Here is a 12,199-nt window from a genome sequence, read left to right as displayed (position 1 = left end):
ATTGATTTTCTTTTTTTGAAATGGTTAATTTGTTCATAAGCATAATATCCCATGCTTGCAGAATCCAGGCTTCAAAAAGATTTGCATTTAAAGTCTACTAATTTTGCAGTCACTAATCTAGCTGCAATTAATAAATGGAGGATGAGGTCTTTATTGGTTTTATTCTTAACCTGAAGAGTAAAATAAGATAGGAGTGCTAATTTTTGGTCTGGTTGTAGCGATTGTCCCATCATTTGATTAATTGTTTGAAAAACTTTTCCCCAAAAGGGAATAATTTTGGGACAAAACCACCACATGTGTACTAGAGAGCCAGGTTAATGGCATTCCCACCAGCAGAAATTGGACGTGTTGCAATTACTTCTGTGTAGTCTAGCTGGGCAGAAGGACAAATGATGTGCTATCTTTAAAGCATTTTCTTGAGTTCTAACTGAGATGGATCTAAATGGTAGTTTAGGGCAGATTTGTTCCCGGGGTTTCCCCTCTAATTCTGCTCCAGAATCTTTTCCCCATTTTAGTCTTAATGAAATGAGAGGAAGGGTAGCCTATTGTGTGAGGATTTTATATAGTTGAGAGATGATTCCCTTTCCCAGTGGGTTGGTTGAGTTGAGAAGTTGCTCAAAAACTATTTCAGCTGGATAATGCTTGTGTCCTTGCATTTGGCTGATTTAGAAAATAGATAACGTGGTGTATCTCTAACCAGCCACATGGTATATGTCCCAATATAAAATTTATTTCTGTAACTGTAAGGGGCTTTTGGTTAGCACAGAAGTCTTTGAGATTATATAAACCCACTTTTTCCCTAGCAAATGAGCCTGATTTGGCTACTGTACAAAAGGAAGGCTGTTGAGTTGTTGAGATTAAAGGGGAAGACTTTGTTTTGGAGCAAGCTTGGCCAGCAACAGATCCAAATATCATCTTGCCTTGGTGACATCTCGACCCCCAAAATGAAATTATATTTTCAACACCTGATGCCTGGAGTGATTCTGGATGGAATATTTTACAGGAAAATTTTGAACTCCCTACAAATTGGGTTATGTAATGGGACAGCTGGTTTTCACATATAGAATTTGTGGTGCTGGCTGACACTCCCCCCAAAAATCAATCTCTCTCTCTCTCTCTCTCTTTTTAATAAGTATATAACTCAGAAATGTGTTGGTACATTTACAAAATATTTTGAGCATTTTTCCTTCTGAATAGAAAAAGGACAGCATTGATAGATTGACCTTTTTAAAATATATGCCAAGATTCTGCAGAAACAAATGCTACTGTAAATCCAGCTTCTGAAATTAACTTTTCAATAAGTAAAGCACCCCAAGTTTCATTTCTGGGTAGACTTTAAAATACCTGTGGTTTTCACATCCAAAAAGAAATAGTAATGAAAATGTTAGGTTAGCTGGAACAAATTTAAGAGTTTATTTGCAAATAGACTGACTTGAAACTAAACATGTAATGCAATCCTATGCATGTTTATTCAGAAGGAAGATGACTCACTGTTCATTAGGACTTCAAGTGTGTTTAGGATTGCAGCCACTATGAAAATTTGTTTATTCCAGTTATTTATTAGTTGCTTTTCAGAGCCAAGCCTTCACATAGCAACACAGAGAGAGAAATAAGAAGCGAAAGAAAGAACCTTTGGCAGAGTTTGAAGCGCTGATGTGAATATAGACAAATAAATGATTGAAATGTGAAATTAGATCATCAAAATTCTCTCAAGGAAAGGCAATACTAAAAAAATCAGTTCTGTTATTCAAGAAGGCCTTAACATTTGTTTGCCCCCCCTTTAGCATAAGAGAGTTTCACAACTGCAGCAACTGTACCAGTTTCACTGGTGAGCACACAGACAGGACCTCAGATATGGATCCTGAATCACAGGCAGGGTCATGGGGGTGTAGCTGGTCCTTAAGGTAAACTAGTTCTAAACTGCCAGCACTTTGAACTGGGCTCAGAAATGCCCTGGGAGCTAGTGCAGCTGGTGCAAAAGTAGTGCCACACCCCACCAAACCTGAGCAGCCCCCATCTCAAAGTGCACTGCATTAGTTTAGTTTCAAGATGATTACAGCATGAGTAACTAAGACCGGTTTCTGATGTTCCAGATAGGCCTGCAGCTGGCATAGCAGCCTGAGCTGATACAATGCATTTGCAAACTGCGCCTTTGGTCCTTCAGCAGAAATCCAATCCCATCAAGGTCCAGATTAATCCTGACCAGATTGACAGGTCTACTAAGCCTCTATCCTTGGCATCCATAGGTGAAAAAGGAAGGTAGAGATGTGTGTTAGCAGCAACATAGACTTGTTAAATTAATATGACATTCTGAAGTAAAAAAATAAAATCTAAATAGAAGTTTAGATGGTTTTCTCTTCCCTAATGCTCAATGCATATATTTTGTCAATAGTTGCCCCCAATGCCCCTCATAAGGCCAGAACAGACATAATGAGGGTAATCAAAGAGGAGACAATAGATGTACATTTCCCTGTTCATCTGTCTGTTTTGTAACACAAAAAAACTTTAATTAAAACTAATTAAAAAAACCTGTGATTAAGAGACCAGCAGAAGGCCCTGGGATCTTATACTTTGCCCTTAATGCATCCTGCTTAACCATGGTTTAAAGCTGGTTAAATTGAGAACCTAATTTAGCCTTTACCCCAATTAATATTTTTGCTGGCATGTCATTTGATGTCAGGACACAATTAATTCACTCTGGGAAGGCAGCAAGCCCAAGAACCAAATTTAATTACAGCCCTGCTGTGCTGCCTGCTAGTGACATGAAGCAAGTATTTCACTGAACTAAGTACAAAGCAAAGAGGAAAAACAGACACATTTCTACTCTGAGAGCAAATACACCATTGTCCAGTCCTGTCCTCATATGTATAACTGTACCCATTTTGTGTTTGTGTTCAATGCCATTTTATTTATTTATTTATTTAGTAAGTAAGTAAGTAAGCAAGCAAGCAAGCCACATTTAGTGTAGAGCAGGATAAGTGTCAAAATACTGTTGAGTGGAGAAATGTTTTTATGCCCACAACAATTGACTCTCCTAAGTATAAAGTTGTTCTATTGTGATCATCAGGGCCATCTTACCCACAGGCGCTAGGAGCGCAGGACACCAGGGCGCCGGGCTCTCAGGGGCGCCAGGCCAAGAATCCAGGGCCCGAGAGTTGAGTCCGGGGAAGAGCCCGCCCATCAGTTGGAGTGCTGCGGCGAGCTCTTCTGCTGCAGGTGGCTCTGCACCACGAGTTCGGGAGCAACTGAACCAGCGAGATGCTGAGGCGGCCAGCCAACTCTGCCCTCCTGTGCGCCTGGAACTGGGCAACTGGAGGGGGGCAGGTGGATCTTTGCACCCTGGTGCAACATATGCTTAAGACAGCCCTGGTGATTATTGACGAGTATCAGGATAAAATCACCAATTACAAAGTTTGAACGAAGTAAAATTAAAATAAATAAAATTACATATAATAGTTGGCCTGTTGTGTGAGCTGGAGAGCCACTGGGCCTCACTCAGCTGGGGGGGCAGGAGCCTTCCCACACACCCTGTTGAGCGGCGCAAAGAAGACCTGATGTCCCTCCAGCTCACGCGTAAGCAAGAGGAACTTCGGAGATTGCTTAGCCGGGGACGGGAGCCTTCATCCCACCCCCTGGCTGAGCAGGGCAAACAAACTGCATCAAGCTCCTGCCCCGCCTGGCAATGGAGTGAAAATGCTTCAGGTCCCGCCTTCGTGAAAGCTGCAGCAGTTTCACCCTGGCATCTCACGGGGTTGGGGCCAATGCAGTTTGTTGTTACAACATTGCTGAGTACGGCCAGATTGCAGTGTTTGGCTGGTGATACATCATGATGTTGAAAACCTGACATTGCCCAGCCCTAATCAAGATTTAGTTGGATAGACCCTGTTTAAAAATTGTTTTAGAAAACATTTGATCTTGCTTGTATTTGTGTGTGTGGAATGTGTATCACATTTAAAAGCAGTGGGTAATTTTTTTGCTGAATAGCATAAAATGTATTGGAAGGTTAGAAGTTAATGGTAAAAACACATAACGAGGAAGTTCTCTTCTTGTACAACACAATGCCGATGGCATGTAGACAAATACTATTGTAGGGGAGCGTGTGTTGTAGAAGATCTTTTTTTGGTAAAATCTGCTGGTAAATACTGTAATCAAAATGTAAACTTTCAAATGCATTTTCCAGGCACAAATGTGTTTATTTTCCTGGCCTGTACTTATTGGAGTGATAATTATTTCTGCTGATATTTACAGGCCTTTTCCCCCTCTATTTTTGTAGCCCGCCCCTTCAATCTCATTTCAGTTCTGCTATCGTGCTTAGCAGATTTGTGCCACGTGAACAAATGCTTTCCAGGCTCTTTGACCACCAGACATCTGTTTATCACATGGGGGAGACACGAGTCTTGACAGGTGTGAACTGGCACCATTATTCACAGCAGATACAAGTTGGAAACTTATGTTGAGAAGCGTGGGTGGAGATGAAGTGATTTTCCCGCTGTTCTCATCACATGTGGGCTTTTGGATTCCTACAGGACATTCTATCACATGCCTATAGAATTCTTTGGAGGCAGACTTCTAGTGCTTTGGCTGGCTCCCTGTCTTGGGCTGCATAACCTCCACAGTACAGAGCTGATGTTGGAGAAACGTGCATAACAGAGTTGTTTGAAGCTCTGTGGTTGCTAATAGTGGCTTAGGATAGATAATCTGGCTAACTCATTTCCAGGATACTATATACACAGTTGGTTAATTCTGAATGCAAAAGCTATATAGATTTGTAGTAACTTGAGCTAGTAATTGTGGAGGCAAGCTGTAGAATGTATTTGGAACATCAAGGGATAATGTGAAATTATCATTTTTCCCTTGGCAAAAATAATGTTTCTTTTTCCCCTTTGGATTATATTTGTGTGTGTGCATAGCTCTGAAGTATGCATATATTTCCAATTTAAAGTAAAAGCATTCAGATACATCTGAAATGTTTTGTTTGTGCTACACGAGACCCACTGTCTCCAGAGCTCTATGTTAACAGGACTAGGAAAATGCATCAGCCACTCAAGCACTACACAAAGCCAACCTTTTGGATGATCCTGACTAGTTCTCCTAATCTGAGAAATGAACGTAACAGAAATGGGCTGGGTACTATGGTATTGGCTGTTTTCAACTTTCTCAGCTGGTAGCAGAATAGTTGAGGTTCCAGAAGAGGATTTGTGGGAGATAGCTATAGATTAGGGTGGCCAAAGTGTGGCTCATGAATTTCTTGGGGCTTTTAGGCATTTAAAAGAAATTCCTAGTGTATGCATAGCTGCACATATGCTGTGGCCAATTGCCCTTTCCTCACCTGAACCATCCATTGATGACTGAGGAACCAGAGCTGATGTTAGCCCACATCCCAAAATGAGTTTGTAGTGTTTGGGCAATAAGATGACAACATAGTGGTCATTATATTATGTTGACAGCATTTAAGCACATTTTTATGGTCATACTGCATTATAATCCAGTGTATGAAAATCCAGTGATATTTTGTAGGAATCTTAAAATGATAGATGCAAAAATCATTGTCCTATATTTCTCAATATATTTTTAGTTTGTGAGAATCTTGCAGAATCATAAAGGAGGACTGTTACCTTGAGGTAGTGATGGGTAGAAGCATTTCCAGGCCACTGAGGTTGAATAAAGACATTCATTGCACTAACATTACTGTAATAAAACCTCCAAATCAAATAAAGCTTATGTGGCATTTCAGAGGATTTTCTTTTCAGTTAAGAATATATATAGAAGGTGCTTTTGAAATGTTATCGCAGAAGCACTAACATTTGTTGATGCTCTCTAATTATACAAAAATGAGTTTTTATTGTGGTACCAGTCACAGTGGTACCCAGTACTGTGAGGTGTGATAGAATGAACTCAAACAGACAATGATCTGGATTAAAAGTCGGCCACAACTTTATTGATTACAGATGTAAGTGGAACTTTGGTTCAGGTATTGGGTGTATATCCATTTCAGCCTCCTATCATAGGGTTGAAACTGCTTCAGGGCAATGTTTGAAGCTAGCCAGCTGCTGGGTGCATTTAGCAACTGGCTTTCAACCACTTGCGATCAAGTAAAGTTGCCTAGGCATCAGGATGGTGCCTAAAATCACCCACCATCTGGGGATCATTGGATCTGGACTGTTTTCAAACCCTAATACCCCATCCTGTAGCATTCTATCAGTTATATTTTGTCTGCACAATCGGAATGGATTTCTGGAACCAAAATGCTTTTATTGTGCAGCCTGAGCAGGAGCAGTCACCATTAAGAAAAAGAGGCAAGAATAGACCAATATATATGTGAACTGTCCTTGGATCAAGTGACTTTTCTTCTTTAAGTTCTCAAAGTTCTTCACCGAGCTCAAGGTTATCATCTTAACTAGCTAAATGTTTAGCTGAGAAACAATTATAGTCCATCATTTGAAAAAAAACAAAAAACCAGCAACTAGACATTCTGTTTTGGTGACTGCAACCCTGGTTTAAGGAGCCATTTGGCATTTGGCACCTAGCTTATATATCTAAGTTTCTAACTCTTCTTCAGGGTTGTGTCAAGGAATATGGCCTCCCCCCAAGATACCAATCTACCGAGGTAGCCATCCTAAGGCTGCCACTGGTATCTCTAAGGCCTGTCCACACCACACTTGGCTTCTGGACAGAGACTTCCACGAAAACCCCTCTAACAGAGTACTTTGATTCAGTGGCAGAGCGTATGCTACCATCACACAGCACAGGGGGCAGGGCGTACACTCATGCCAACCTGGCAGCCTTGTGTGACTGTGGTCAGACTCCCCAATCCCAGCCTCAAAAAGTGGTGGTGGTGGGGATGTACTCATGCGCCAGAGCCCAGCAGAGTAGCAGGGCGCCGCCTCCACTGTCGCCTCTCCTCTTCTCTGCCACTTCTGCCCCTGGGCTAGGCCTGACCCAGGAGTGGATCTACAGCTGGCTGGCAGCACTGGGCCGTTGAATGGCAGAAGGCCTGGCCTGTGCATGGCTTCCCTCCCTGTGGCTCTGGCTTCAGTGAAGAAGCCTGTCATGTGGGAACCTCGTTATGTGCCCAAGGCCATGGCCCCCCCAGGCCCCCCATGCTACACCACTGCCCTGATTAAGTCTTTGGTTCAGGTCAGGGTGATGTACGACTTCACCCAAATGTTTGAACACAAGAAACATTGTTATTGCAAAAGTGCTAACATTTGCTGATGCTCTCTAGTTATGCAGAAATGGGATTTCATTAAAATACCTTCCATTAAACAAGCAGCTGTAATACGCTTATCCAGTGAAAATTAATTATGGTGAGCTTTACATATACTGCCCTTGCTTAATTGGGCATCTTTTTAATCTATCCAATTTACAGCAGATCTCATTAGATGCATAGAATGTTTTGCCTTTGTTGCACATTACCCCCATGGAGCTGACAAGTCAAACATAGCCGCCTTATAATGTTCATGGTGGTACTGAAAAGTAGTTAAGATGTAGGAAAGCCACAGAGGTGTTTGACTATAATATACAAAGCACAAAATTCAGGATAATTTCATCTGAATAGGGAGCCAAATTATTTCCTTGGAAAATACAATTTCAGTTTTGTTTAGCGACAAGGTGTTTCTTGGTCATAAGATGTTTTTCTTAAATAAAATGGTAGATTGCAAAGCAGGATTTGCATTGCAATCAAGGTTTCAGTTACTGTGGAAAACCAGCAACAAAACATTAGCACAAGAGCACTCTCCCCTTCTGTGGTTCTCAGCAACTGTTATTCAGAAGCATTGCTACCTCCAGCTGGTGGTAGAGCATATCCATTGATAGCCCTGTCCTTCCTGAATTTGTCTAATTCTCTTTTAAAGTCATCCAAGTTGGTGGCCATCGTTGCCTCCTGGGGGAGCGAGTTCTATTGACTATGTGCCACAGGAAGAAGCACTTACTTTTATCTGTCCTAAATCTTCCAACAGTCAGCTTCATTGGATGTTAATGAAATACGGTTTCTTCCTTTGCTAAAGTCTCACTATGGAGCAAAGTCTGTGGTCCCATCTGTGACATGGTTTTTGTTTTTGTTTTGTTTTTTAAAAAACTGGCCTTGGTGATTCCTTGTTCTTAGTATTCTGTCTGTGCTATTACATCTCACTTTAGCATTGGACTCAAGCGTTAACTTTTAGGGCCTAGTGTGTGGTCTGAATGCACATACCGGTAAGACCACTACACTGCTGTAGGTCTGGATTCTGCTAGTGCCTGGATAGGTCTGGATCCTGCTAGTGCCTGGATGGGTTCCTGTATGCTGCCTTGTTTTCCAAGGCAGAAGAAAGGCAGGATTTAAAAATAAGATAATGAATTAAAGGGGACATACCTGTTGTGAGTACAAGGAAAATCAGAGGATCCAGTGACTAGATTTTAGTACTGTTAGAAGCTATAATAGTTTTCCAATTCTGTCCATTTGGAATTTTAAAATCCTGTTTCTTTGCTGGTATGTTTTCTTAATGGAAAGTTTTATTTAATGCTGTGAAAGTTTTTTTAAAAGATGGTATTATGTTATATTTTCTAGGAACTAGCAAGTTGTGGATGGAATAAGAAAGAAAAACACATCCTTGCCCCCAATGTTGTTGCCTTTACAAGGAGGTTTAATCAGGTAAAGATTCTAATCAGAGTTAATACATAATCATTGTCTCTCAGGTTAATACAGGTTGGATTTGTAACTGTACTGTACAAATAGATTATTGTTAATAGTTAGAAACATATAGCTGCCTGGGATTTCAGGAAGTTACCCATTCTAGATGGGGTTGCACTTCTTCTAAAGGAACAGGGATGTGGGATAGGAGTATTCCCTGATCCATGAGTGAAGGCTCATGTGGCCATGATGGCTAGGACTGCTTTCTTCCAGTGTTGGCTAGTATCCCAGCTACAGCTGCTCTTGACAGGGAAAGCTTAGCAACAGTCATCCATGCATTGCTAACCTTGAGATTGGATTATAGGGCTGCCCTACTATTTTTGTGTGGAAGCTGTCTTGTGGCCAGGATTGCCTTCTAGTAACACATAACACCAGTGCTGAAGGAACTGCACTTGTTGTCAATATACTCCTAGCCCAAATTTAAGGCTTGACTTTTGGTGTACAGAGCTGTCAACAGTTTGGGACCAGGGTATCTGAGGGATTGCCTTACCGTACAACTGCCTGTTCACAATGGTCATCTACAGAGGCTTTCCTTGTGGTGCTAAATGTTCCAGAGGTTTCTTCCATAACAACTCATACCAGGTCCTTCAGCACAGCAGCACCTGCCCTATGGAACACAGTGCCCAGTGATTTATAGCACAGCCCTATCATATAATATGGATATTAACTGGAGTAGAAAATAAATGATTTTATCAATAAAGAGCAATGAAGTTACTAGGCTCAATAGAATACCAAGAAAACTTGCATCATCCTTCTGTAATCCAAAACTGAACACAGTTCAGGAAAGAAGCACATTCAGACAACTGTGCTTGGGTGACAGCAATGTTCATACCTTACTGTGCAATCACTACAATGCATTCAGGTGGTTATTAATAACTCAATAGGCATGACTTCTTAGAGCAGTTCCACAGGGTTGTATATGATAGAGAATTACAGTGCCTTATTCTAAATAGCATGGGACCCAGGTGGCGCTGTGGTTAAACCACTGAGCCTAGGGCTTGCTGATCAGAAGGTCAGCGGTTCGAATCCCTGTGACGGGGTGAGCTCCCATTGCTCGGTCCCTGCTCCTGCCAACCTAGCAGTTCGAAAGCACGTCAAAATGCAAGTAGATAAATAGGAACCGCTACAGCGGGAAGGTAAACGGCGTTTCCGTGTGCTGCTCTGGTTTGCCAGAAGCGGCTTTGTCATGCTTGCCACATGACCTGGAAGCTATACGCTGGCTCCCTCGGCCAATAATGCGAGATGAGCGCGCAACCCCAGAGTCGGTCACGACTGGACCTAATGGTCAGGGGTCCCTTTAGCCTTTACCTTTTATTCTAAATAGCAATACCTTTTCATATCAACAAAGGTTCTGGTACTTACATAGCTTGTATGAAATAGCTTGCACTGGGGTTAGTTAGCTTCATCTGCCTCCTGTTGATGTTTTAACACATTCTTTCTCTAAAATGTCTATCTCTCTGTCCTTTTGACATAGGAATATGCTTATTCGTAGACATACCGGTAGTGGTTTGCACTATTACATGATTTGCACATCTGAGCCAGTTGTTTAGATTCTTAAGTGGTACCAATTTGTTTTAATTCAATGAAGGCTGCTTTATTCATTAAATTAAAGTCAATATATTTATTTTTATAGGTCAGTTTCTGGGTCGTACGAGAAATTTTAACAGCACAGACATTAAAAATAAGGGCAGAAATATTGAGCCATTTTGTGAAAATAGCAAAGGTAAGCTTTTTGCTTTTAAATAAAAGTCTCTCTAAATATTTTTGCCACTTCATAGCCATCTTCTGTTTCTCTTATACTGTTGAAAAAGAAAATGTGTTCTGTAGAAACCAGGGGCAATTTAGCCAGCAGAAAAATTGTTGTTAGTTATTACATCTAGCCATATAGTATATATGATCAGATAATACCTACTGTGTTGGCTAATTCTAATATGAATTCAGTCAATTAATTGTTCTGAACCACAGAGCTTTAGGCTAAGTGACATTTTACCAAACACAAAATTCCAGGGTAAATTTACTCAGAACATTTCAAGTTCTCAAAAATATTGAATAAACTACTTATTTTGTATTGAGGTATCTTGGAATTACATACAAGGTAAAAGAAAATTCAAAATCTAGGTTTTTGACCAGTAAATTGCAGTTGAGAAACATGTGTGATAGAGACTCATGTGATTCTGTCCACACATTAGCTGTTCAGTTTTTAGAAGTGATTTGTGTTTACAGTAGAACACTTTATTAAATTAAAGAGGCACTTTAAGAAAGTGGCAAGGGAAAAAACCTAATTAATATAAGTAAACAAGAGTTTGGATGACAGTCTGCTGCATAACTAGCCCCATGAAAAGCAGTGTATCACTGCAAGCTGAGCCAACACTGTATCCATCTGTCAAATCTGACCATTCCCTCATATTTTACTTACCTCCTCTCCCCCTCCTGTTTCATTATTGGCTTTGTAATCATTCTAATCATCCCATCTCGATTTCACTCTTGTCTGATGTATGAGACATATCTCAAACCAGCACCTGCCTTCTAGCTCAGACTGAGACTCATCACATGTTACTCCCACCCGTGGAGGCTGTTAATCAAGTATTGTATGTAACATATCAAGTAACATTTCCAGATAAGGGAACAGCCTCAGAATCAAAATCCAGATAAAAACAAATCCAGATATGCGTTGGAAAAGGGAACAGTCCCTTTTAAGCAGTTTTCTTTGCCTGTACAATGAACAACTGAGGATTGCAAAGACAGTGTAGAAATTTCCCATGCTCCCCTGGAGGAGGTAAACTAAATGACATATTTGGCTAAGCCAGTGAGATTCATCAAATTCCACTTTAAAAGGGCAAAAATCCATTTGAGAAGAAGCGAACAAATCAGTCAATCCTAGCACTTATGCATGCTACCTCAGCAACTAGACAACAAAGTCTAGCACTTTCCCCTTCACGTCCTGCCCAAGTAATGATTACCCTTTTATATTTTTGTAAATAACCTGAAATGTTTTAAGGAATTCCCCAATTCCTAGCCAAAGTACCGTAATCTGAGAGAGATGTAAAATCAGAATTCTGTCATACTTCCTAGATTAACATTTAATGTTAGTTTTAATTAACCCACATTAGCATGGGGAATGGCAACTTCCTCTTTTTTCAAAAGACCTTATTGCACTCTTGGAACTTGTAAAAGATTGATTGGTCTGTGACACAAGGACCAATTCCTTGCATGCCCACCTTTCCCCAGGTCCAAGCTGTTTCTCTTTAAAAGAGCCAGACTGAAATCACCTGGGAGATTTGCCAGCTATAGGATAATTGGTAATTTCTTGTTCCCATTTATTTTATTCTCTGAAAATATATGTTTGAATTAATATCATTTAAGAAGACTTAGAAATATGTTATTTTAAATTCCAGGTGCTTTGATTTTATTTATCAGTTGCACTAATATGCCTACCAATGTGCTTAAATACTGTTGCATATGCAACTTGGATAGTTAAATTTTACCGTAATTTGTTAGGGGTGTGCTAAATCTCTGAAGAGAAATTGATCA

General features: G+C 40.6%; 1 protein-coding gene across 13 annotated transcripts in view; it reads left to right on the top strand.

Annotated features, from left to right (window-relative positions):
- RALGPS1 (Ral GEF with PH domain and SH3 binding motif 1) overlaps positions 1 to 12,199 on the top strand; it is a 208,806-nt gene that overhangs the window by 47,343 nt on the left and 149,264 nt on the right. For all 13 annotated transcript variants that reach the window (XM_060270380.1, XM_035113375.2, XM_035113382.2 and 10 more), the window contains 2 exons: positions 8,546 to 8,629; positions 10,302 to 10,391. In XM_060270380.1, the coding sequence (XP_060126363.1) occupies positions 8,546 to 8,629; positions 10,302 to 10,391 (174 nt within the window). The remainder of the gene's footprint in view (positions 1 to 8,545; positions 8,630 to 10,301; positions 10,392 to 12,199) is intronic.

Source organism: Zootoca vivipara, chromosome Z, assembly GCF_963506605.1.
Source record: "Zootoca vivipara chromosome Z, rZooViv1.1, whole genome shotgun sequence".
Lineage (NCBI taxonomy): Eukaryota > Metazoa > Chordata > Lepidosauria > Squamata > Lacertidae > Zootoca > Zootoca vivipara.
The sequence above is the reverse complement of the archived record's forward strand: the minus strand, read 5'-3'. Positions and strand labels throughout refer to the sequence as shown.